At 40.9% G+C, this 23,545-nt stretch overlaps 1 protein-coding gene across 18 annotated transcripts in view; it reads right to left on the minus strand.

The window, feature by feature from the left end:
- Nucleotides 1-23,545, minus strand: part of OSBPL1A (oxysterol binding protein like 1A) — a 222,665-nt gene that overhangs the window by 93,376 nt on the left and 105,744 nt on the right. For 15 of the 18 annotated variants that reach the window (XR_016387606.1, XM_022586847.3, XM_022586844.3 and 12 more), the window contains one exon: nt 8,719-8,881. The exons of 2 other annotated variants lie outside the window; for them this stretch is intronic. Coding sequence is in view for 11 of the 16 variants with exons in the window: in XM_022586847.3 (XP_022442555.2) it covers nt 8,719-8,881 (163 nt within the window). In the remaining 5 variants the exon portion in view is untranslated. Of the gene's footprint in view, nt 1-8,718; nt 8,882-23,545 lie in introns of those variants that run through there. One more of the 18 variants, XM_030760488.2, reaches the window with a different exon arrangement.

A 23,545-nucleotide genomic window follows, 5' to 3' on the forward strand; every position in this document is an offset into this window, starting at 1 on the left:
AGCAAGTAAAGAAAGCGCTCCATGAAGGAAGGAGGAATCAACAACTTTAAGTGCTGGTGAAAGGCCGACAAAGATGCGAACTGAGAGAGGACCACTCAGTTAGGCAGCTGAGTATGTGACGGCGGTGATTTAGTCGAGAGCGGCTGCAGAGGAATCGTGAGAATAAACATAAATAGAGGCTGTTCAAGAAAGAATTCTAGAAGAGGAAAGTGATGTGGATCAAAGGTATCTGTATAAGATACAGCATTCTGAAAGATAAGATAGCTGATGGGCATCAGGAATAACTGATTACCTGGGAGAAAGAAGGAGCTACGTTAATGTCCTGATGTAAGTCAGAGGCATTGGGATCCCAGGCACACAGGGAGGGGCTGGCGTCAGTTAGGGACATAACATTCTTCGATGTAGAGAAAGCAGAATATGCCCACACATGTACACAGCCAGGTGTGTGAGCGGAAACACGAGGAGTTTCTCAGTGACATAAATAATGTCCTCTGATGGAGCAGGACAGAGGATGAAGGTATTAGAAATTTTAAGTGAGAAAAGTATGAAATAAGCATGTAAAAGGAACTGACGAGGGAAATGAAGTAGGACTGCTGGGCAGCAAAAGGGCACCACAGAAATTAAACAGCTGTGGGTCTCAAGCAAGAGCTGCCAGCATGGCCAGTCACTTGAGGACCGGTGCGGAAGGAGGGGACGGATGGGCTGGGTGAGCACAGTGCAGGGAGAGAAAGGCAGGGGGGCGATGATATGACAGCCCACGCCATCTGAGCTGGTAAGGACGGAACAAGGACACGAGCGGAGAGGAACAGTGAAAACATGGAGAAGACACTGTGGTTGGTCAAAGAAATGTTGGGATCAGGGTTTTTAAGAGAATGGGTTGAAAGACAGGAGACAGTGGTTAGATTGTGGGATGTATAAAACTGAGATGACGGCGTAGATATAGTCACTGAGAACGGCAAACTCCAGGGGCTGATCTTGGGAGTGAGTAGCTCTGGTGGGCTGGAGGCCCAGACCCTTTTCACGTCACATTGTGCCCATCTTTCCATGCTCAGCCTCCTCCCCTGGACTGACTACGAAACCCTGATTCAGGGACTGGATCTTCTTTCCCTTGGCAGTGCCATGCCTGGCAAAGCACTGCACACAGTGGGCACTGGGTAAGTGTGTCTGGCTAAGGACATGCTCTCAACGCTAGTACAAAATGCACATGGTTTTACAGTGAATTTTTTTTTTTTTTTGCGGTACACGGGCCTCTCACCACTGCAGCCTCTCCCGTTGTGGAGCACAGGCTCCGGACGCACAGGCTCAGCGGCCACGGCTCACGGGCCCAGCTACTCCGCGGCATGTGGGATCCTCCCGGACCAGGGCATGAACCCGTGTCCCCTGCATCGGCAGGCGGACTCTCAACCACTGCACCACCAGGGAAACCCTGCTGGATAATTTTTTAATGTTATAAACACATAACGAGAGTAAGAGCCCCTGGCACTACTTAGATTTTCTCCAGAGTGTTGTACCATATTACATACAGAAGGGGTTTAATAACAGCCATACTCTGTGGTACTCAATTTGCTGCACATCATATCAACCAATGGACTTGTTTTGTACTGGGCAACAGAGGAAATACAAAAGTTAAGACAACAAGGTCTCTGCCCTTAAGGGAAATGCAGGGCTTGGGGGAAGATGAGGAAGAAAGACACAAAAAGTTATATAACAAGAAAAAGGGCAAGAACAAGGTAGTATGGCTAATCGTCAAAAAAAAAAAAAAAAAGGACTAGAGAAAAAAGTGCTGGGAATACAGAGGAGGGAGAGATCTCCACATCCTAGGCAGGTCCAGACAAGAGTAAAGACTCACAGAAAAGGCCCAGATAAGAACTGTACAGGTTATTTCAAAACTAAACTGTAGAAGAGGACACCAGGCTCGGAAACATAAAGAACAGACTGCACAGCCTTTACTAAAAGGTCACGGTGCTCTTCAGCTTTCCTGCCAATACCTCTGATCACCTGGGTCAAATCTTCTATGTGAGTTCAGCAGAGATGTCATTTCTTTTCTCAACTATTACCAGTTGTATTTATTGGATTAAACATTATTTCACATGGGTCATAACTTCCTACGTTACTCTCCTCCGGACAAAACCAAAATCGCTATTTTAACACTTTCCATTCTAAAACCTTTGATTTAAAAAGACGTGAGCATCGACTCTTGCAACTGCTGAGAAATGCTAAAGCTGGCTTCAATTTTGTGACATAACGTTCTACTGGTTTTACCAATCTACACTATTGGATTTGTATGCATTATTCATGCACATTTTAACCAAAATAGCATTAAGAGGAAAACCTAGCAAGAAAGGCTTTCTTGCACAACTGATCTCATCATGTTTCTAAAAAGGAAAACGAACAGACAGTAAGAAAGACAATACATTTTGAAGTTTTAAAATTCAAAAGGCAGGAATTTTAGTGAAACTGCTATCTCAGACCCGTGCTAAAGAATAACAGCCATTAAGTTATTTAACTGGTAACAAAACTGGTAACTGGTAAAATAATGCCTTAGGACATCCATAAAGCCAAGCACCTTTAATTTTCTCCCCCTTAGCTACTTTTTCATCCACCCCCCCGCCCCCGCTCTGGGAGCAAGTCTCATACCTCCAACTTGATCATAAATTCCTCAAGAACAAATTTTATCTTTTAATTACATCTCATCCCAGCTCACTCCTCTGTCACCCACCCCTCCTCTTCCACATAGCATCCAAAGTGGTGCATGCAGACCACGTGAAATTCGCAAGTGTTACTGCTTCTTTTGTGCTCTTTACTGAAAACCAATATATTTTTAGGGAGGACAGAAATATCAATGACATTTGTTCAACAACCTGCATTCAACAAGCATTTACAGAGCAACTCAGAGTCTATGTTAAGTACCTCAGGAATATAAATAGATAGGGTCTCTACCATCATAAAGAGACAAGCACAATACAACCAAAGGGCTATGAAAGAGGTGTAAACTGAAGGAACACAAAAGAAGAAACCATTAATTCTGCCTGGGGGAGTGAGGAAAGGCTACCCAGGAGAGCTGATACTTTAGAGATATTCAAGAGCTTTGGTAGAAGAAGGGGGTGGCATCAAGTGAGGGTGAAATGAAAAGGGCAGAACGATGGAAGGAACATGTAGAAGGAGCTGCTTTATTCCTCCCTAAAGTGGTACCTTCTACATATTTCTGTTCTTTATTTGCCAGCTAAATGGAATTTTTCCACAGAACTAGTTAGCCTCTAGTTTCTCATTAAACCTTTTGCTTTAACACGCATGAAGGTTTAGCCCTTTTCCCAGGAAGTGCTCACTCACAGGTAGTAATATCAGAAATCTCACTCGATTTAACTATTTCATTCCTTAAGCACACACACACAATGAGGACAAGATGTGATGCTTCATTAGATTTAGTTCCTTCTAATCCGGTTACACAATGGAATTCAAGCAAATTGTGAGAAAGAATCTGTTTGCTTTATGGAATTTTATGAAATCTTAACTCACTGAGCATACTGGAAAAAAATTAAATAATCAAAAGATCCCATGGGGCTGGAAAAAAATACACTACACTGTAGGCTTATATCAAGTTTTGTCTCACCCACTGTATTAGATTTTCATTGATCCTGCTTATCTGAAAAAAATTTTAAAGGGAAATCAGGAAGTCACATGGACTTAATTTTAAAGGAAGTAAAACAAGTTGTAACTGACTTTAAAAAAGCAGTTTAAGCATTTTGTGAAAATAACTTACAAATATTTTAAGAGAAGTATCTTTAAAACCCTTTTTCTCACATATTTTATTATTAAAAAAATTTTTTTTTTTTGGTGGTACGTGGGCCTCTCACTGCTGTGGCCTCTCCCGTTGCGGAGCACAGGCTCTGGACGCGCAGGCTCAGCAGCCATGGCTCACGGGCCCAGCCGCTCCGCGGCACGTGGGATTCTCCCGGACCGGGGCACGAACCCATGTCCCCTGCATCGGCAGGCAGACTCTCAACCACTGCGCCACCAGGGAAGCCCTCACATCTTTTAAATACTGATATTAGGATAGGCTTGATTTAATCTATTATTCTGATTCAGCAATTAAAAAAAGCTTTAAATGAAATACAGGTTTGTATACTTGTTTTTGTTCTCTCTTACCTCTGACCCAATAGCCTCTGTCACTGCTGCGTTGTGAGGATGGAGGAGGCCCGGTGTGGCTGGAGCCCAGCGAGTGAACGAACAAGGGACAGGTAAGGTGTGGGTCACGTCAGGAGCCTTGAAGGCCCGCTAGGGAGTCTGGATTTTATTCTAGGTGCAGTGAAGAGCCACTGAAGGATCCTAGGCTGGGGAATGCGATGATGTGATTGTCTACAAAGCATCAGTGTGGGTGGTGTATACGGCGTGAACCTCAATAAGGCAAGGCTGGAAGCACAGTGATCAGTTAAGCGGCTGGACAAGAGCGTGTGCAGCGCAGGTGACGGTACTGCGAGCGAACAATGGGCAGCCCCTTAGTGTGCCAGGCACTGTTTTAAGTACAAATATTTATTAGTTTATTCCTCCCAATAATCCTATGACCTACTTGCAGATGAAGAAATGAGGCACTGTAAAGTGAAATCATTTCGCAACGGGTACATCACTTATCAACAGCCTTCCAGCTGCAGCACCTACACTTTTAACCCGCACCCTGTAGTAACAGAACATATCAATAGATGGATTCAAAGTAGGTCGCGAAGGTAGAATGGACGGACCCCGGTCTGCGTTTCATGGAGGTGGCACATGAATGCCATGAATTACTCCCAGGTGTACAGCTTTAGGAAAGGAAAGAGGTGCCATTTACTAAAATGAAGCAAACTCCAGGAGGAAGAAGACCTAGGAGGAAGATCAAGAACTCATCTTTTATTTATCCAGCAAACAGCTGAGTATATGTCTCTCACAAGAGGTTAGGGCTGGAGAAATAAATTTGGGAACTGTGGTAGTCAGAACAATGGCCCCCAGTGACGGCCGTCCTAGTCTCTGTGGAACCTGTGGATGTGTTACCTTCCACGGTAAAAGGACTCTGCAGGTGTGACTGAGTTAAGGCCCCTGACGTGGGGAGGTTACCCTGGATTATCTGAGTGGGTCCACTGTGATTGCTATGGTCCTTATAAAAGGGAGGAAGGAAGGTCAGAGTCAGAGCGACTGGAAGATGTCAAACTGCTGGCTGTGAAGGTGGAGGATGGGGCCTTGAGCCAAGGAAGGCAGGTGGTCTCTAGAAGCTAGAAAGGCAAGAAGGCAGATTCTCTCCTAGAGCCTCCAGAGGGAACAAAGACCTGCCAACACCTTGACTGCAGGACTTCCGACCTCCAGAGCTCAGAGAATGAATCTGCATCACTTAAGCCGCTACATTTGTGGTAATTTGTTATGGCAGCAATAGGAAACTATTCCAGGAATTTTAAGTTAGCATTTAAGATAATGTGGTATTGAAAGAGTTAGGTGAGGGAGCTTAAGAGGTACAAACTTCCAGATGCCTAGACTTATGGTGATCATTTTTAAATGTACAGAAATATTGAATAACTATGTTGTGTAACAGGAACTAACGTACTGTTACAGGTCAATTATACTTCAAAAACAAATTTAAAAAACCCACAGAAAAAGATGAGACTTTTGGTTACCAGAGGTGGGGGGTGGGGGGAAGGGGAATGGATGAAGGTAGTCTCAAAAGGTACAAACTTCCAGTTATAAGATAAATAAGTACTAGGGATGTAGTGTATAACATGGTAAACATAATCAACACTGCTGTATGTTATACTTGAAAGTTAAGAAAGTTAAATCCTAAGAAGTCTCATCACAAGGAAAAAATCTTTTTCTATTTCTTTGATTTTGTATCTATATGAGATGATGGATGTTCACTAAACTTCGTGTGACAATCATTTCATGATGTACGTTAAGTCACATCATTATGCTGTATACCTTAAACTTATACAGTGCTGTAAGTCAATTATTTCTCAATAAAATTGGGAGAAAAAAAAAAAAGAAACTGTAGATGAAAGAATCAATAACTAAACAAAAGTTCTGGAGAAGGCACAAAGAGATGGGTACCAGAACAAATCAGGAGGGAATGGCCTTAATGAAAAGGGGACACTTCTTTTGTAACAGAAGAGAAAGAGGAAAGGGAATGGAGGTTAATGTGTAGACTGTAGTGAGAAGATGAAGTCATTCCCAAATGAAGGCTTTTATGATCTCAGTGAATTACGTGCTAGGTCATCAGCAGGGCAACACTTCAACCCTGGGCATCTGATCTGTAATTTTAATACAGTTTTACATTGGACCAAATGATTCCCAAGATTTGTAGTAGGAAATAGTAGGAGTGGCCAAAGAAAAGCTACTATGTTCAGGCAAATGTAATAAAACTCAGGTAGGTCATTCAGGGCAGGGATGAGTAAACTCAAAGCACCTGTCCTTCTAGCTCCTTCTCTCCAGCCACAGTGGAACACGCTGACTAAGCTAGGCACTGGACTCAGCCTTGGGATCCTTCTCAACACAGCAACCCATCAAGCAGGCAGTACTGACTGCAAACCAATCTGAATTGGCACTTGAGATGAAATTCATTTGCCAATCCTGACCCAGGGACTGTAGTTCTTCTTATCGCCTTCCCCCAGAGGAGACGACTATGGAAATAAATGTGAAAATATGACTGAGAAGTAGAAAGATGACAGTAGCCGCTAAATGTCTATCAAGAAGAGAATAACTAAGAAAACTCTACTAAATCACATCATTGACTTTTATGCAACCTTTAAAAAGAATGAGCTAAAGTTGTAACACTGATGGGAAAGATTTCCAAGATACACTGTTACATGAAAAAGCAGATCTAGAACAATTATACAGCTACTTCCATTCATGATTCTTTAAAAACCCCACACGTACACATGCATATATCCACGCGAATGCTTTAAAAAGGTCTGGAAGAGAATCTATCAAGCTGTTAATAAGAATCTCTGAGGAAGAGTGCACAATTAGGGTAAGGGATGAAGGGAAGATTTCACTGGGCACTATACATACTTTTACATTGAATTATTTATAACAAATACCTTTTTTAAAATAAAAATTAAATTTTTTCCTTTGTTTTTTAAAAGGACAGCAAAGATGAGCAGCTGAAGTGTCTAGGTTCTTTTACATTCAGACCTCTTTGCATTTAATCCAATAATCTGTCTGGCAGCTTTCCTTTTTGGATGCCCCAAACAGAAGGAATACAGGCGGTAACAGGACTGCACATGGCAGAGAGTAGAGATGTGAAGAAATGTCAGCAGCCTCAAGTGTCCTTCACCCTCTCCTCCCTCCTCCGTCAATCAGGTTAAATGCTTCCTTTACCTCTGCCACTCATTCCACTGCTTTCACATCCGGTCTCTACATTCTCTTCTCAATCTGACTCACTATTTTCACAAATACCACATCTAACTGCCATCATCACAGTCATTACAATCCTTTCTCTAATTATTCCCAAATCTGGCTATTAGAATTAGCTTTTCCGCTTTTTTTGATCATGTCACACTTCTAAAATTAATGTTCCTAAGTGCTGTTTATCTTCTATAATGAATCTCTTCTCTGTATATCCACCAACATCATTTTCCTTGTCCTGTATCATCACACCATTTTAACTTCCTTAGCCTAATCTTCTTTCGTTCTCATTTCAACAACCTCTCACTGTGCTTCTTTCCCTTTCCTATCATTAATTTGACCCTTTAACTCCATATCCACTGAGGTCTCCTGCTTCCATGGTCAAGTTTTGTGAGACCCAACAATTGTATATGTTCATCTACTTAGATAAGCACTTAATTTCTTCGCATAAAAGAATTGTTTTCCATCTCGCTGATCTCCAACCACCCGCTCCCAGGCTTCCTTCCATGACCCCGCCCACATCTACCTCAAAATTCTGAAGGAAGTTCCTAAAAAGTCAAAACTACTTAGCAGTACCTCCTCTCAAGTCATTCTCACCTCTCCACACACATCTCCCATTTTTTGAACACGTGGTACCTGTCAGGCACTGTCCCAAACACTACTTACACATGTGAACCCACTTAATCCTGACTCAACCCACTGAAATGGAAACTATAATTATCCCCATTTTAAATATGTGAGAGCTGAGAACCAGGAAGGTCGTGGAACTTGCCCACGGTCACACGGCTGACCAGTGTCAGGGGCAGGATTCCAATTCAGGGAATCTGACTCTGGAGTCCCTGCTCGCTGCCAGTATGCTACGCGGCTCTGAGGCCTGTATCTCTGAGGCCAAGTTAAGCTCTTCCTTTTCTCTGTTTCAGCTACACTGAGGTCTCACCGCTCCTTTGGCACACAGCATACCATACTGTAGCCAACTGCTTCTTATATGTGTCCTTCACTCTTCGACCTCTCTGAGAATAGAAACTATCCATCTCTCTACCCTTTAACATATAATAGCACCTTGCACCAGGAGGTATCTAACAGTCATCAAATAAAGGAACAAACCAGCTTCACAGCACTCTGGCCCCAGCACAGCATACGCTGTCAACAAAGGCAGACTCAGTGATGACTTTCATTTCAAACTTTTGGGCTTCGGCCTTAATAATGTCACACAAAAAGTAGGTCATCTGGGGAGCTGAAGTGATACATTTCCATCTGTTTATTTCAGGAAACTCAAGGTGACATCCACCCTAAGAAGACATTTAGGTGGTCAACTGTGAATTACCAACAACACAGACGGCAGGGTTCTAGAATTACCTGACAGTGCATCATAGAACTCGTCCTCACTAAGGATGCTGAGAGGTGGGGAGCCTTTAACCAGAGACTGCTCTAATTCATGATGTTCAGTGGCTAGAGTCGCCAGCGCTTCTGACAAAATTTTGTTTTTTTCTTGTTCCTGTTCCAATTTAAAATTCCTCACCTGGAAGAAAACAGATATACAAAAAAGACTTCAGAGTGACAGGAGATATAGATTCACTCAAAAGGTTATGAAAATTATTCACTTCAGATCCACTTCAATTGCAACATCAGGAATGAAAACAGTTGTGCTACATACACATGGATGGATGAGCAAAATTACTAAGCTAATTCTGTTCTTCCCATAGGGTCTTTTCTCACAACACTGCCAGCTAATGAAAACAGATTAAGAACTAGCAAACAAATTCAGCTCAAATGATCAGGATCCTAGTATAAGGGCATTAGCCAATTTGAAAATCATATAAAATTTTTAATAGAGAATATTTCATTCAACATTAATCATGAAATTAAGAAACCAGTTTTTGAACAAAATGAAGAACTGAAACCATTGTAAACATTAAAATGTGTACCACATCAAAGCGTAAGACATAATCCTCCAGTTCACCTCCAAAATAGTTGGTATATCAAATGAGGGGAAACAAGAGGCCAGGTAATGACATTTTAATTGCCATTTTTCAATTACATATTTTGATTTTGGTTCCATATTTTACCTTGAATCTAGTGTGCAAAATAAATAATAGATTACAGAGAACGCAAAGCCTTAATCCTTTGAAGATACAATCTGTTCTTCCTATCTAATTCAATACCATCTGAATTTGCAGTTAACTAAAACCATATAAAATGTAAGTAACCTAACTCTCACGTAAAACAGCAGGTACTAGATTTGGTATGAACAGTTTCACCTATCCTCGTATCAGAACTCTGAAAACCACAACTATTCCGTTATCGCCCTCAACTTCTAGAGCCCACGCGGAGCTTCAGGCAGCAGCCTGAGGAGCTGGTAATCTCAGAAGTTTCCTGGGCCTGCTTCCTCACCTACAAAACTGGCATTCTACTGCTGTCGAATAATCTAATTGGTGGCTTCAACACAACGGTCTTCAAATTAAAGAACAAACAAAAAAACTCTAGCAGCTCAACCTATTTCTCAAATGTAATCTCAACACATAAAACAGATGTTTCAGGAAGCAGAACTGTGCAGGATGATGCCAGGTCTGGGTCAGGAGCCTTTTTGACTTTCCCCTCCAGGCCCAAAGCCAGGGGCTGTTCCAACAATTTGAAAGGCACTAGATGGGGTGACCTCTGAAACCTCCTCCTGGTCAAAACGTCTGCTCCTGGGTCTTGGAGCTGGCGAATCTCTCACCGCTGCTCCCAGCTGCTCTCTGCTGAACCTCGCCTCCCACTTCCTGGCATCCCTCTCAGTCTCCTCCCCTTGGTCCCCAAGGATGCAGCAGCTCCCTCTACGTTCTGACTTCACAGCCATGCGTTAGGTACAACACTCCAAGAATCCCGGATATGACTTAAAATACAGTTCTACCAAAATGCTAAGTTTGTAACAAAAATAGGGCTAAACCTTCATTATCTTGGGCATAGTTCCAGTCCTCAAGGCATCTTAGTATTTACTATCATTACAGTAACGAGGTTATTCTTATTAGAACTGCAATAATGAAATAAAAATTGCAATAAATGGTAAGCACTAATGAGCAGAAAAGACATGCAAAACAGAAAAAAATTAAATATTTATATAATTATAATTTTTAAGGAATTGCAAATATTCCTATAATCTAAAATTTTATCTCCAAGGAGGAAATACTTTTACTATGGCTGAAGTCAACCTAGACCAAATAAAAAGAACAAAACTGTTCTTCCTCCACTTGATATGTTAAACAACTCACTTACCTATAAACAAGGCCTACAAAATTCACCACAATATCCAAAATGAACACTTCTTTGAATGGAAAAGATCAGCGCTGCTGTAGATTCCAAAAATACCACTGCAGGAAGATCCGAACTCTTTTACACCTGCCCACCCCTCTCCCTTTAGCTTTATTTTTTTTAGCTGTTCAAGTATCAAAATGCAAATGTGCTGTTGACACTGTACCTTTCCATGTAAGAATCAACTAAATTATGTCTTCTGGTTAACAAATACGTAAGTTTCAGTACCTAAATTCATCTCGATTTCAGAAAAGTGGCAAAACAAATGATCGAGGCCCCAAAATATCGAGTTCCCTCAACAAAACCATACACAAAATCCTGATCCTTCATCCATTTAAAGTAAGCATCCCTGCAGTTCTGCCACCTTGACATCTGTTCTCACTTGCTCTTCAGAGAAGGAGGGAAAGGGGTGGGAGCAGAAGGGAGAGAAGAGGCTCTACCTACAGTTCTGGTTTTCACCTTGTTTTTATCTGTCAGTTGACCTGAGGGCACCTGTATTAATTTCAAGCATAACAGGATCTTCTGTACTGAAGGTACCTTACCCTCAAACTTCCCACCAAATGGCAATACCTCCCCATCCTGTAAAGTGATGTAGCTGAGGGTAGGTGTGTCACAAACACTGCACTAGTAAAGCGCTCTCTTGTTGCTTTAAAGAAGCATCTAAGGACATACGTAACTGCAGCTGACGCTTTTTGGTCAATTAAATCAATCAACTGGAACAGTGTAATTCCAGATCTATTACAATCTCAGTATTTCAGAAACACTCAGGGGATATCCTGTACTGGAACTACTTAGTTTAGTGTAGAACTACTCATCAAGTGATACAGAGTACAAGTTCTGCATAAGGAATTTATGGGATTCTACTGCTGTCGAATAATCTAATTGGTGGCTTCAACACAGTGGTATTCAAATTAAAAAACAAACGGAAGAACCCTAGCAGCGTCACCTATTTCTCAATAGGTTCTTAGACAATTTATGCATAAAATCTTCATCTTACTTTTCAACTCTGTCTCTGAGTTCTCATTTGCCAGCTTAGAAGTTATGTTGGAACAGAAACAGTACCTTTATGCAATCCCTCTCTGAAATTCCAGGCACAGTGCTTCACTTTTCTGTGTATCAACACTTGCACTGATACATGCATATGACTATGGTTTTTTAAATCCTCAAACTATAACTACCCTAGTTTTTATTAAGGGAACAAAGAACTTCCTTCCTTCACAAAATCAGTGAAGCCCAGCACGTGTCTGTAATTACATTAGGCCATTTCTAGCATAGGGTATGTGAATTCTTCAAACTCACATATAAAATCTATGCCCTCAGCCACTCTGCCACAACAAAAATCAACATATAACCAAGTAAACATAAATGCCAACCTTTTTATTAGGAACAACTTAAGGACCGAACCATCACATATTTAATAGTTACACATTATTAATCATTCTTAATAGACACATTGCTCTGTGTCTGTGGCCCCTTAAGACTAATGCAAATTCAAGCCTTTCCAGTAATCTCCTCGCATCACTTCAACATGACCCCCTTTCATCTTACTCCATTTCATGCTGGTGGGTGAAATGCACGGTGAATACTTCCAAAGTGTTCTTCACTGTCAGTGAATGGATGCCAGCAAAAGAATTCAGCGTCTTAAAAAGTCTCGTGCTAGTCAGTAAATACACACTGCATCGGCTCTCTCCTTCTATAAAGCACCCTGTTACTTACCTATGTTTCTGAGAGGTTAAATCAGGCAGAGACAATGATGAAATCTGGCAAAGACACACCACTAAGCAGGAGTAAGTGATTAGTATTCAGAAAACACTGTGGCCAATTATCCAATTACAGGTTACGTGACATTCTGGCCCTGATGATCAATCTAGTTAAGCTCTTTCAACTGGTTACACTCTGGTCAGTTCAACAGCATTAGCCTTTCTCCTTTCTTCTTTGTTACTGGATGTGTGGCTATAACAAAGGACATATTGGCTTATGACCAAAATACTACATCTTGAATTTAAAAACATCTAATTTTATTTCTTAGATAAGGAATTGCATTGGCACTTATTTCCGTGGTTAGAGGACCAACAATAGGCTGACTTTTCCCTGCTACTGCCACACAGCTGTTGGAAAATGGTCCTGGTCATTTACAGCTGGTAAGGGCTCTTCCGCTCGTTGAGGACGACAGCACTGCTCTGGGCGGGGCAGCTCTCATGTGAATGCAAGCAGACGTTATTCCAGGTTCACAGCCAGGCTGAATCACACTCTCACCCCCAGGGTGCAGGACCATCAAGATCTGATCCCATGTCTCAGGCACGATCAAGTATGGAAACATATCCTCATGAATGGATAGTATACATTTGCTTTGTTTTACAGATTTACGAAGCACCCTTGCACACATTAACTTTTAGGGTTTCGCTGACTCTAATGCCCTTCTTCTATGCCATCCCATCAATGCCTTTTCAACTGTACACATTTCCTTATGTTCCTGAAGCCTTTTTTTTCAGTCCTTCCTCTCACTAAGAAAGACACTTACTTAACTATAAATAAGCCTCAGTGGCCAAGCAGATTTGCCTGATAGGAGGAAATGGAGAGGAGGTAGGGTGTGCAAGGAGGCTGTGGTGGGGAGGGAACTGCAGAGAGCTTGCAGACCACTGTAGGAGTTCTGGCTTTGACTGTGACTGACAAGAGGAGCCACTGCATGGTTTTGAGCAGAGAAGTAACATTATTTGATTTACATTTTAACACAATGTCTTTGACTGATAAGCTCAAGAAAAGACCTGGGGGGAAGGTCAAGCTTAGAATCAAAAAGATCCCTAAGAGGCTACTGCAACAATCCAGATAAGAGATGGGTAATAGCAATGGAGGTGACGACATGTAGTCAGATTCTGGATGTATTTTGAAGGCACATCTATGGGATGTGAGAGAAGAATCAAGGATGACTCCATAGTTTTGCCCTGAGCAACTAAAGATAGCGTCATCATTACCCAATGCAGGAAGACTGCAGGACCAGGACAATCAGGAACTCATACATGAGAGTTACCATGAGATGTTCATGCAGATGTCATGTAGACAATTAGATAACCAAATCAGGTCTTCAGGGAAGAGGTCCAGGCTAGAGATATAACTCTGGGAGTCTTTTGCAAATAGATTATGTTTTAAGCTCTAAGACTAGACAGAATCACTAAGGGAGAAAGTGAGACAGACACAGGAAGAAATCCAAGGACTGAGATTTCGTTCTGATGGGAGAGACGAGAAAGAACCAGCAAAGGAAACAAAAAAAGAGGAGAGACAGAAGGAAACTCAGAAGTGTGTGGTATTCTGGAAGCCTAAACGAAGTACTTGAAGGAGGAACGAGTGATTAAATATGTCAAACACTGATGATGGATCAAATGATACGAGAACTAAGAAAAGCCCTCTGGATTTAGTGATGAGGTCAATGGTGACCTTGACAAGGAAAGGCTCAGTGGAGCGTTAAGAGAATGCTGAAGGCAAAGGCATGACGGGAGTGGGTGAGTAGAAATGAGAGAAGGAAACTTGGAAAGGGCAAGTACAGCCTATTCTTTGTGCTAAAAAGGAAAGGAGAAAATTGGGGCAATTGCTGGAAGGGGGTGTGGGGGTCAGTAGGCTTTATTATGAAAGACAACCCAGCATGTTTCTACATCGACGGGAAAGATTCAACAGAGAGGAAGTTAGTGATGTAGGAGTGCAAGGAGAGAACTGCTGGAATGATGTTCTTGAGCTTGCAATGAAAGGATGGGCTCTAATCCACACAGTTGGCCTTCGCTAAGAGCACGGACAGCTCATCCTTAGCTGCAGGAGAAAGAGCAGCATGTACGTGCCCAGAGGCAGATAGGTAGGTATGTGTAACCAAGTTTTCTTCTAGTTGCTCCTTTTGTCTCAGTGCATATAAGAACTAGAAAGAATAGGAAACAGAGGTCTTCAACCTATAGGTCCCGGCATGTGATGTGTAAGAAGCTACCAGTCTCTGTAACATTATACACAGCATTGAAAAGCTTGCCCTGAGATTTCAAATGAGATCATATCCAAGGCCCTCCAAAGCCTCATTCACACTAATCTGGTCAACCCAACACAAGGCAGCTGTTCCAGAATTTTCCCTTTGCTCATAATAGACTGTGGCTTGCTCCTGGCACCATTAAAAAAAAAATGCCCCTTTCTTACTGGCACTGCCATCTTCCTCAATCTGGCTCAAGCCAATAGAAAAGGAAACCCCACTGGGAATTACCTCTATACTTCTCTGTCCCTCCGCTCTGCCTTGGGAATGAAGGTGAGGGTGTTACCTGCTTGTTGACTTACTGACATACTCTAAGTAAAATGACCTCAATGGAGCTTGTTAAACTGAAGTTTCTGCTAATAATCTGTTAAATCAATTACTCCCAGATGTATCTTCAGACATTTTAAGTCAAGGAGGAATTTGGGGGTAACTGCCTACTCCCATATCTAGGACAGAGCCCAATAAATAGTCACTTAAGAAACATGGTAAATAAACGGAGAGTTTAAAAAGCAAGGGCTAGTGATTCTTAGAAGAATCAATATAAACCCAGACTATCTGATAGCTATTTTTGTCAGTCTGATTTAAAAATAACCTCCCACAGAGGGAGGAATTGGGAGACTGGGATTGACACATACACATTATTGATACTATGTATAAAATAGACAACTGATGGGAACATTCTGTATAGCACAGAGAACTCTCTACCTAATGCAGTGTGGTAACCTAAATGGGAGGGAAGTCCAAAAGGGAGGGGATATCTGTATGTGTATGGCTGACTCATTTTGTTGTGCAGTGGAGGCTAACACAACATTGTAAAGCAACCACACTCCAATAAAAATTAATTAAAAAATTAAATTAAAATAACCTCCCATAGAAATAAAATCAATGGGAGAATAATGCTACATACAAACAACAATGCGACTAAGTTGCGGTTTTACATTTTTTAAAAAAAGAAGCAGAAAAGAGAAATATGCCTTCTGAAACAAAAGTACCATTCACTTCCATGGTATGCTACCAGCAGTAGATTCAATACACATGAAGTCCACTCCCTTGCTCAATGGTTCTGCCATTTGAAATAACTTGGTACAAGTAAGATTTCATAATAATTTTCTCTTTCAATTACAAAGCTGAATCAGTTGACACTGATTGTAACAGTCACGTAAGGAACAACTACAATAAAGTGCAATTTCCATAACTATGTACATTTTACATTCCGGAAGTGAGCACTTACAGAATTATATTCCTAAGAGCACTACTACATCAACGTATAATCTCCAAATTATTCTAGATTATAGTATAATGCATTAAAAATTTCAAAAGGTTTTTAGGTTTCACATAAATTACAGAACAGGATGTTAAACTGCCACGTAATAGTATATATTAAACTGTGGCAAACAAATTTCAATATAATGTAAAAAATCAGTGTTGGCTATATGAAAATGGTAAAATTCCAAATCAACCTACTCAATAAAGATTCTGAAATTTTAAAAAGTCTATTCTTTTAATCATGTCTCAAACTCCCGATTAAATAGCTGTTCATGACTGTATTCCCTAAGTGCCTGGAATGGTTGCATATGACATGCTCAATAGTAAGTCTTGAAAAAGAATTTTAAAATGAAGAACATTCGGGTGTATAGTAATAGGAGAGAATAGAGGGGGACTGAAGCAATGCAAAATAACTTTTTTGATAAAATCTCTTTAACCAGTATTAACAAGTATTTCACAGTTTATCCCAGAGCTAATAATTTAAGTGCACGACCCTGAGCAAAAATGTTGCTTAAAATCTCACTATTCTTAACTTTAGTATGAGAGTTCATCTAGCAAAAAACAGGGCTTAACTTCCTAAGCATTTGTGTAAACAACGGTTCTGCTTACACAGGGCTGTTTCTATGACTGATAAAGTATATGCATAGCACTTCACATTTTAAAAGGCACTTTTACATACTGTTCATTAAATCTTCCTAACCGCCCTATGAGGAAGGCATATATGTAGATCATAAAGTTTAAGTAACTTGACAAAGGTTAGGAGAAGAATAAAAAACTGAAACCAAGATCTTTTAACGCCAAAGCCCACAAGCTTTCCAACCCATGGTGTTGCCAATAACCATAAGACCCTAAACACAGTCGATGGCAATCCACGATCAGGAATTTTAGAAGCAGAGGGTCTCACTGTTTGGGGGAATGGGGTTACTAGACTGATGGACCAGATAAATAAGGGAGGGCAGGCAGTTACCTGGACTACAGCACAGCACTTGTTAAAACCATCCCTTGGACCCCTGTCAGGAATGGCATCACTGTAAAATGGCAAGATTGTTAGGGAGATTAGGACCTTGGCTGAATCCATGCCCTCCCCAGGAGAAGGGTTTCTTTTCTTTTAAGATCTGTTCTGTTCCAAACTTGTCTTAGAGTTGAGATACTCCATTGTGAAGAGTACATGTGGAGCAGCTACAGGGTTGGTTTGGTTTGGTTTTTAATCAGAATGCCCAGTTTCAGCCCAGACCTACTGCCTCAGGACTTAAAAGAACGAATGAGGTCCATGTATTTTGATTTCTCCCAATATCTAGTCTCCTCTTCTTCCTTAGTAAGAACCCCAATTTGTTAGCTGGCTACACTGCCCTCCATCTTTTTTTTTTTTTAATTTTTATTTTATATTGGAGCATAGTTGATTACCAATGCCCTCCATCTTAAAGACCGTTGCTCAGTCTTCCCGTCTTAAACACCACTGCTCAGTCTTCCCACCTTAAACACCACTGCTCAGTCTTCCCATCTTAAACACCATTGCTCAGTCTTCCCACCTGAAACACCATTGCTCAGTCTTCCCGCCTGAAACACCATTGCTCAGTCTTTCTGGCAGCTGTGGCCACATGACTAAGTTCTGCAAGAATGGAAGTGATGTAAGGAATCCACCCGGTCTCCTTAAAGGGCAGGGCACACTCCTATTTTTTGCTCGCTTGCTTGCTTCCTTCCTCCTGACTAGACTTTAGTATTTGGAACAGCCGCCGACACCTGAAACTGCCACACCAGGCCCAGACTGCCTACCTCCCGTCTTCTTTAAGGTGAAAAAGAAATTCTCTAACTTAAGCTCATGTTCTTTGGCTTTGGGTTTGTTGTTGTTGTTGTTCAATGCTAATACTAACACTAATACATGTGATGTTGTTTCAAAAACTCCACAGATTATTCTAATGTGGCTTCTGGATAAGAATTGCCAATTCAGGAGAATTTCAGTTTAGTTAAATATTTGCTGGGCACGTACTACTATTTCAAGGTACTGCTAGGGATACAAAGTATCAACAGAAGAAGAGATTCGTTAATCCCTGGAGAGTTTATAGTCTAGAAGGAGAAAAAGACAAAAAGACACTTCACATTCCTGCCCAGTACACCTATTTAAAATGCAAACCCATCATTACTTTTAAGCTTTTCAATGGTTCTTTACTTGCCTTCATTTACAGTCTCCAAAGTGGAGTGTGTGTACCCATGAGATATAGGAATATTATAAAGTCTTTTATATTTACTTTTGTAGAAATATTAGACCAAATGTTACATATACAGATATGATATATACAGATTCACAACGGTGCCTCCACATGGTCCACGGGTCACTTGGTCCAGGGTCAAGTGCAGGACGCACAGTAACTTCGGGGAAGAGTGGAGACTACCACTCAGAGGCTGACAGAAGCAACTGCTTCCAGGGTATCGTGATGCACTGCAGTTCATGAGCGCTGGTTACGAGGACTTACAGACTATATCATCTAGCTTCAGTTAATTCACCAAATACACCCATAACGTAAAGAGCACTACAAAGGAAATCCAGATCAAAGATACTAACGATGCTAACAAAGTGAACGAAGGGAATACAGCAAAGGCTTCTACTGCCAGTGGGAGCTCTGTCAGCTACCCTGGTAAAAACAGATCACATACAATCAGATGACAATAAGCCAGTTCTCCAGAAGACCGTATGAAATATGGATGTGGATACATATACATAGAAATATGGATGTGTGCAGGTCAGCCTCTATTTATGGGTTATTATTATGCCTTGAGATATAAACTAATGAGCACATGAAGTCATGACATTTGTCTCAACATTTAAAAGCTAAGCATCGAGAGGGTGAAGATAAACTTCCCCAAATTTCTTCAGTGATGTTTAAAGTTACCTGACATTCAGTCCAGAGCTTTACCTTTTCAATTTCTTCACTAAATGTAATCAAATGTTTAGCAACTCCTTTAATGGTTTTTAATAGAAAAGACAAAAAGCTACAAGTCACTTGAGGAAATACTTATTCTCAAATTACAAAAAAAATAGTAGACAGAAAATAGTGTGATGAAAAACTAAGATATATTCCTTTGTCAGAAAATACTGCTGTAAGACAGAAAAAATTGAAGATATGAAAAAACAATTTAGTGTGGGATGTTTGCCCTACAGAAGATTACAGCTGCTTTGAACATGTCTCGGCTAAACCATGTTTGAATAATGAACTATAAGAACTAGTTTTTTTTTTTTTTTTAAATGAACCTCTAAGGAAAAAATGTATCAAAGAAGATATGTTCTCAATAATAAATAACTAAATAAAAATTTTTTATGGAAAAACTGTGTATATGTATAAATGCAATGTCCTCATGGAGTATTTATTTTGACCAAAATTTTTTACACAACCCAATTTTAAAATGAGCAAAGAACTTGAACAGACATTTCTCCAAACATATACAAATGGCCAACAAGTATATGAAAAGAGGCTCAACATCTTTAGTCATTAGAAGAATGCAAATCGTAACAATGAGGTATCACCTTACAGCCACTAGGACAGTAAGTGTTGGTGAGGATGGGGAAAAAAAGAACCCTTGTGCCCTGATGGCGGGAATGTAAGATGGTGCAGATGCTGTGGAAAACAGTTTGGTGGTTCCTCAAAAAAAGCTAAACACAGAATTACCACATGACCCAGAAAAATCACTCTTAGGTATATACCCCAAAAAACTGAAACATGTTCAAACAAATACTTGTACAAAAGTGTTCAAAGTAACACTATTCACAATAGCCAAAAGGTAAAAACAACCTAAACGTCCATAAATGAATGAATGAATAAGATGTGTTGTATATATATATACAATGGAATACTATTCAGTCATTAAGATAAAGTACTGATACATGCTACGATGCACACGATGCTGGAAAACATTAGGTTAAAGGAGCCAGACACTAAAGCTCACACACGCAATGATTCCATTTATAAGAAATGCCCCAAACAGGCAAATCCACTGAGACAAAACACAGATTAGTCATTTTTAGGGGCTGGGGGCAGGGGTGGAAACGGGGAGTGACTGCTTAATGGGTACAGGGTTCTTTTTTGGGATGAAAATGCTTTGGAAGTAGATAGAGTGATGGTTACACAACACTGTGAAATACCAAATGCCAATGCACCTTATGCTCAAAACAGTTAACTTTACGTTATATAAACGCTATAGTTTTTTTTAATTAAAAAACAAACTAAAAAAAAAGCCCCCACGAATATGCATTTCCCATATGATCCAGCCATTCTATTTGCTCCTAAGTATTTATTGATACCTAAGAGAAATGAAAGGTTATGTCCACACAAAAACTCCACACAAAAACTGGATACAATCCAAATGTCCATCAACAGGTTAATAAACTGTGGTACAGCCATAAAATGGAGCACTATTCAGCCATAAAAAAGAATGAACTATTGCTACGAGCAACAACATGGATAAATCTGCAGATCATTATTAAAGAAGCTGAACCTCCTCCACCCCCATAAAAGCATGATTCCATATATGTAAAATTCTAGACAATGCCTACGGAGCACTAACTAATTAGTGATAGAAAGCTGATCAACAGCTGCCTGTGGACGGGCGTAGAAGGGAGAGGAGGAGGTACCACAACAGGCAGGAATAAACCTTTGGAAGTAATAGAAATATTCCTAATCCTGAAAGTGATGATGGGTTTACAACGTAAACGTGCATCAAAACTCATTGAACTACATTTTAAATGTGTGCAATTTATTGTCTGTCAATTATAACCTCAATAAAGCTATGGAAAAATGAGAATATTTAGCAATAGTAAGGGCATAGTGAAAAGATCACTCACTCACTGACAATGGGAGCCAAAATAATACATTTCTTACTCAAACATATTTCCGAAGAATATGTATGACAAAGAAAAATACTCTGATGCTACTGAAAACAACACAGGATATCAAACTGCAGTGCCTGCTGTATTTGTGTATTTGCCAATACAAACAAACTAAGACAAACCAAAACCTCCTGCCAGTGGTTGCTGGGCTCTGGTGTTTATATTCTTCCCTATGCTTTATGGAAAATAGCTCTATATTTTATATATATATATATATATATATATATATATGTTTGTGTGTGTCTTTCATAAATCTCTCATAATTTTACAATTAGCAAAATATCTTTAAATGTGTCTATTTAGGAATTGATGTTTGCAAACTTTTGCATCAAAATCGCAATTGTGAAAAATCTGCATTGCATCAAACGCAAAATGATGCTTACAAGGTACCCTCCTATAGTGCAGCACGCATGGCTCTCTCAGCCGTCTACTATAGGAACCCGATCTGAGATTCCGTTAAGCACGCTCCTGCTGCATCATGGCTGCAAAGCTTCTACCTAAAAATAGCTTTACTCTTATGTAACTCACCACAGATTTATATATCTTATGTATCCCCGAAATACATTTCTTTTTTTTAGAGATAATCCCGCAGGAGGTAAACAACCATTTTTAAAAGCAGAGAAGTTTAATCATAATCTAAACAGATCTTATTTTCAGATGTTATTCAAGGGCTCTGTAGCTGATAGTTCTGTTGGTGAAAATAACTAGAAAAGGTAACGCCCTACCAACTCTGATTTTTTAAATTAACTTTATTGAGAGATTATATACATCAATTTTAAATGTAGAGTTCAACGAACAGTCACAAACGTACACCCCACATAACCAGCACCGCTATAAAGATAAAGACCATTTCTCTTCTCTCCCTCCCCCAGGTCCCCTCACTCTCCCTGTTGTCCCCAGCCCTGCAAACCACTGCTCTGATTTCTGTAACTTATGCTTTAGGTTTGTCTGCTCCTGTACTTCAAATAAATGGAATCGTGCAGAGTGTACTCCTTTGTGTCTGGCTTCTTTCACTCAGGATAATGTTTTTCAGATTCATTCATGTTGCTGCAAGTATGAGCAGTTCTTTCCTTTTCACTGCTGAGGACTATTCCACTGCATAGCTACACCGCTATCCCCAACTCCCCTCTTTTAATGCCTTCAGCTCTGTCTCTGGAAATATCATTTTGTTGAACATCATTAAGTCCACAAAGACAATAACTTTGCTTTTACAGAATTTTGATGTTTTATTCTGTTTTGACAAGTGTTTTCATGGTTCTCAAACTGGGCGGGGGGGAGGGGATGACTAAAATATGCTTGAATCACAGCTCAGCAAATTTTAACTCCATCTGAAGAAAACATTTTATGTGTCTAAAGCAGTGCTTCCCAAGTTTTGCAAGTCCTGGCACACATGGAAAACAACCTTTGTGTGGCACACAGGAGAGACCAAGCACCTGATTTGGGGCTCTGGCCATTCTAAGGGTTGAAAAGATCATTACTCTTAAGCCCACTACTTGGAAAGCTCTGTTAAGTTATACTTAAAGAATAAATATCCTTGTTTTAATGACCAATATTGATCTTTACAAAACAAAACTCTTATGAGCAAATAAGGTTATGTATTCAATAAAATATTGATTAAGCAACCAAAGTGACTGGAAAATTCCCAAAGTCTTAAAATAATGAACATGGCTTCTAATTTTTCCTTCTTTAAGTACACTTTAAAATTTTTTCCGGGGCTTCCCTGGTGGCGCAGTGGTTGAGAGTCTACCTGCTAATGCAGGGGACACGGGTTCGAGCCCTGGTCTGGGAGGACCCCACATGCCGTGGAGCAACTAGGCCCGTGAACCACAACTACTGAGCCTGCGCGTCTGGAGCCTGTGCTCCGCGACAAGAGAGGCCCACGATAGTGAGAGGCCCACACACCGCGATGAAGAGTGGCCCCTGCTTGCCACAACTAGAGAAAGCCCTCGCACAGAAACGAAGACCCAATACAGCAAAAATAAAATTAATTAATTAATAAACTCCTACCCCCAACATCTTCTAAAAAAAAAAAAATTTCCGATTTTTTCAAACAAAACAAAAAAGGACCCATGACTGTCAACTGGTGCCCAAGCACCCCTTCCCAGCCTAGTATGACACAACTTCTTCACAGAGGGGAGTCAATCCTCCCATTGTGCTCTTCATGCCACAAATATTCATCAACCACCTACACCATGCCGGGCATTCCAGGCTGCAGGGAATCAGCAGTGAACAAAGCAGACAAAAATACCTGCACACAGAGGACTTACAGTCTACCAAGTGGAAACAGGTAAAGGAGTGAAATACACAGTGTGTTAGGTGGTGGAGAACACTAACAACAAAAATAAAGCTGGGAGGGGAAAGCGAGTCCCAGGAACCAGGGTGGCCAGGGGCTTACCGGGCAAGCGCCACGGGATTAAAGGCCAGGGTGAGGGAGAGGAGAGCAAGTATCAGGAGAAGAGTGCTTCAGGCAGAGGGAGAGCAAAGTTCTGAGGTAGGAAGGGGCTTGCGAGTCTGTGGCACAACAGGAGGCCACCGTCCTCAGAACAAAGCGAGTGGGGCAAGAGTGAAGCAAAGGAGAGGCCGGAGAGGCCAGAGAGGCAGGGTCCACCCCTCAGGGCTGGGGAGGCCATCATAGCCCTAGAGGTTCCTTCCCGGGAGCGGGACGGAAAGCCAACTGCGAAGGGCCATGCTCTGCGCCCCAACTTCATGTGGGACGCCAGGCTCATTTCTGGAGGACACAAAACCTGAGG

This window comes from Delphinapterus leucas, chromosome 14, assembly GCF_059928025.1.
Source record: "Delphinapterus leucas isolate spDelLeu-1000000601 "Yukka" chromosome 14, BTC_Dleu_Yukka2, whole genome shotgun sequence".
In the NCBI taxonomy this organism is placed as follows: domain Eukaryota; kingdom Metazoa; phylum Chordata; class Mammalia; order Artiodactyla; family Monodontidae; genus Delphinapterus; species Delphinapterus leucas.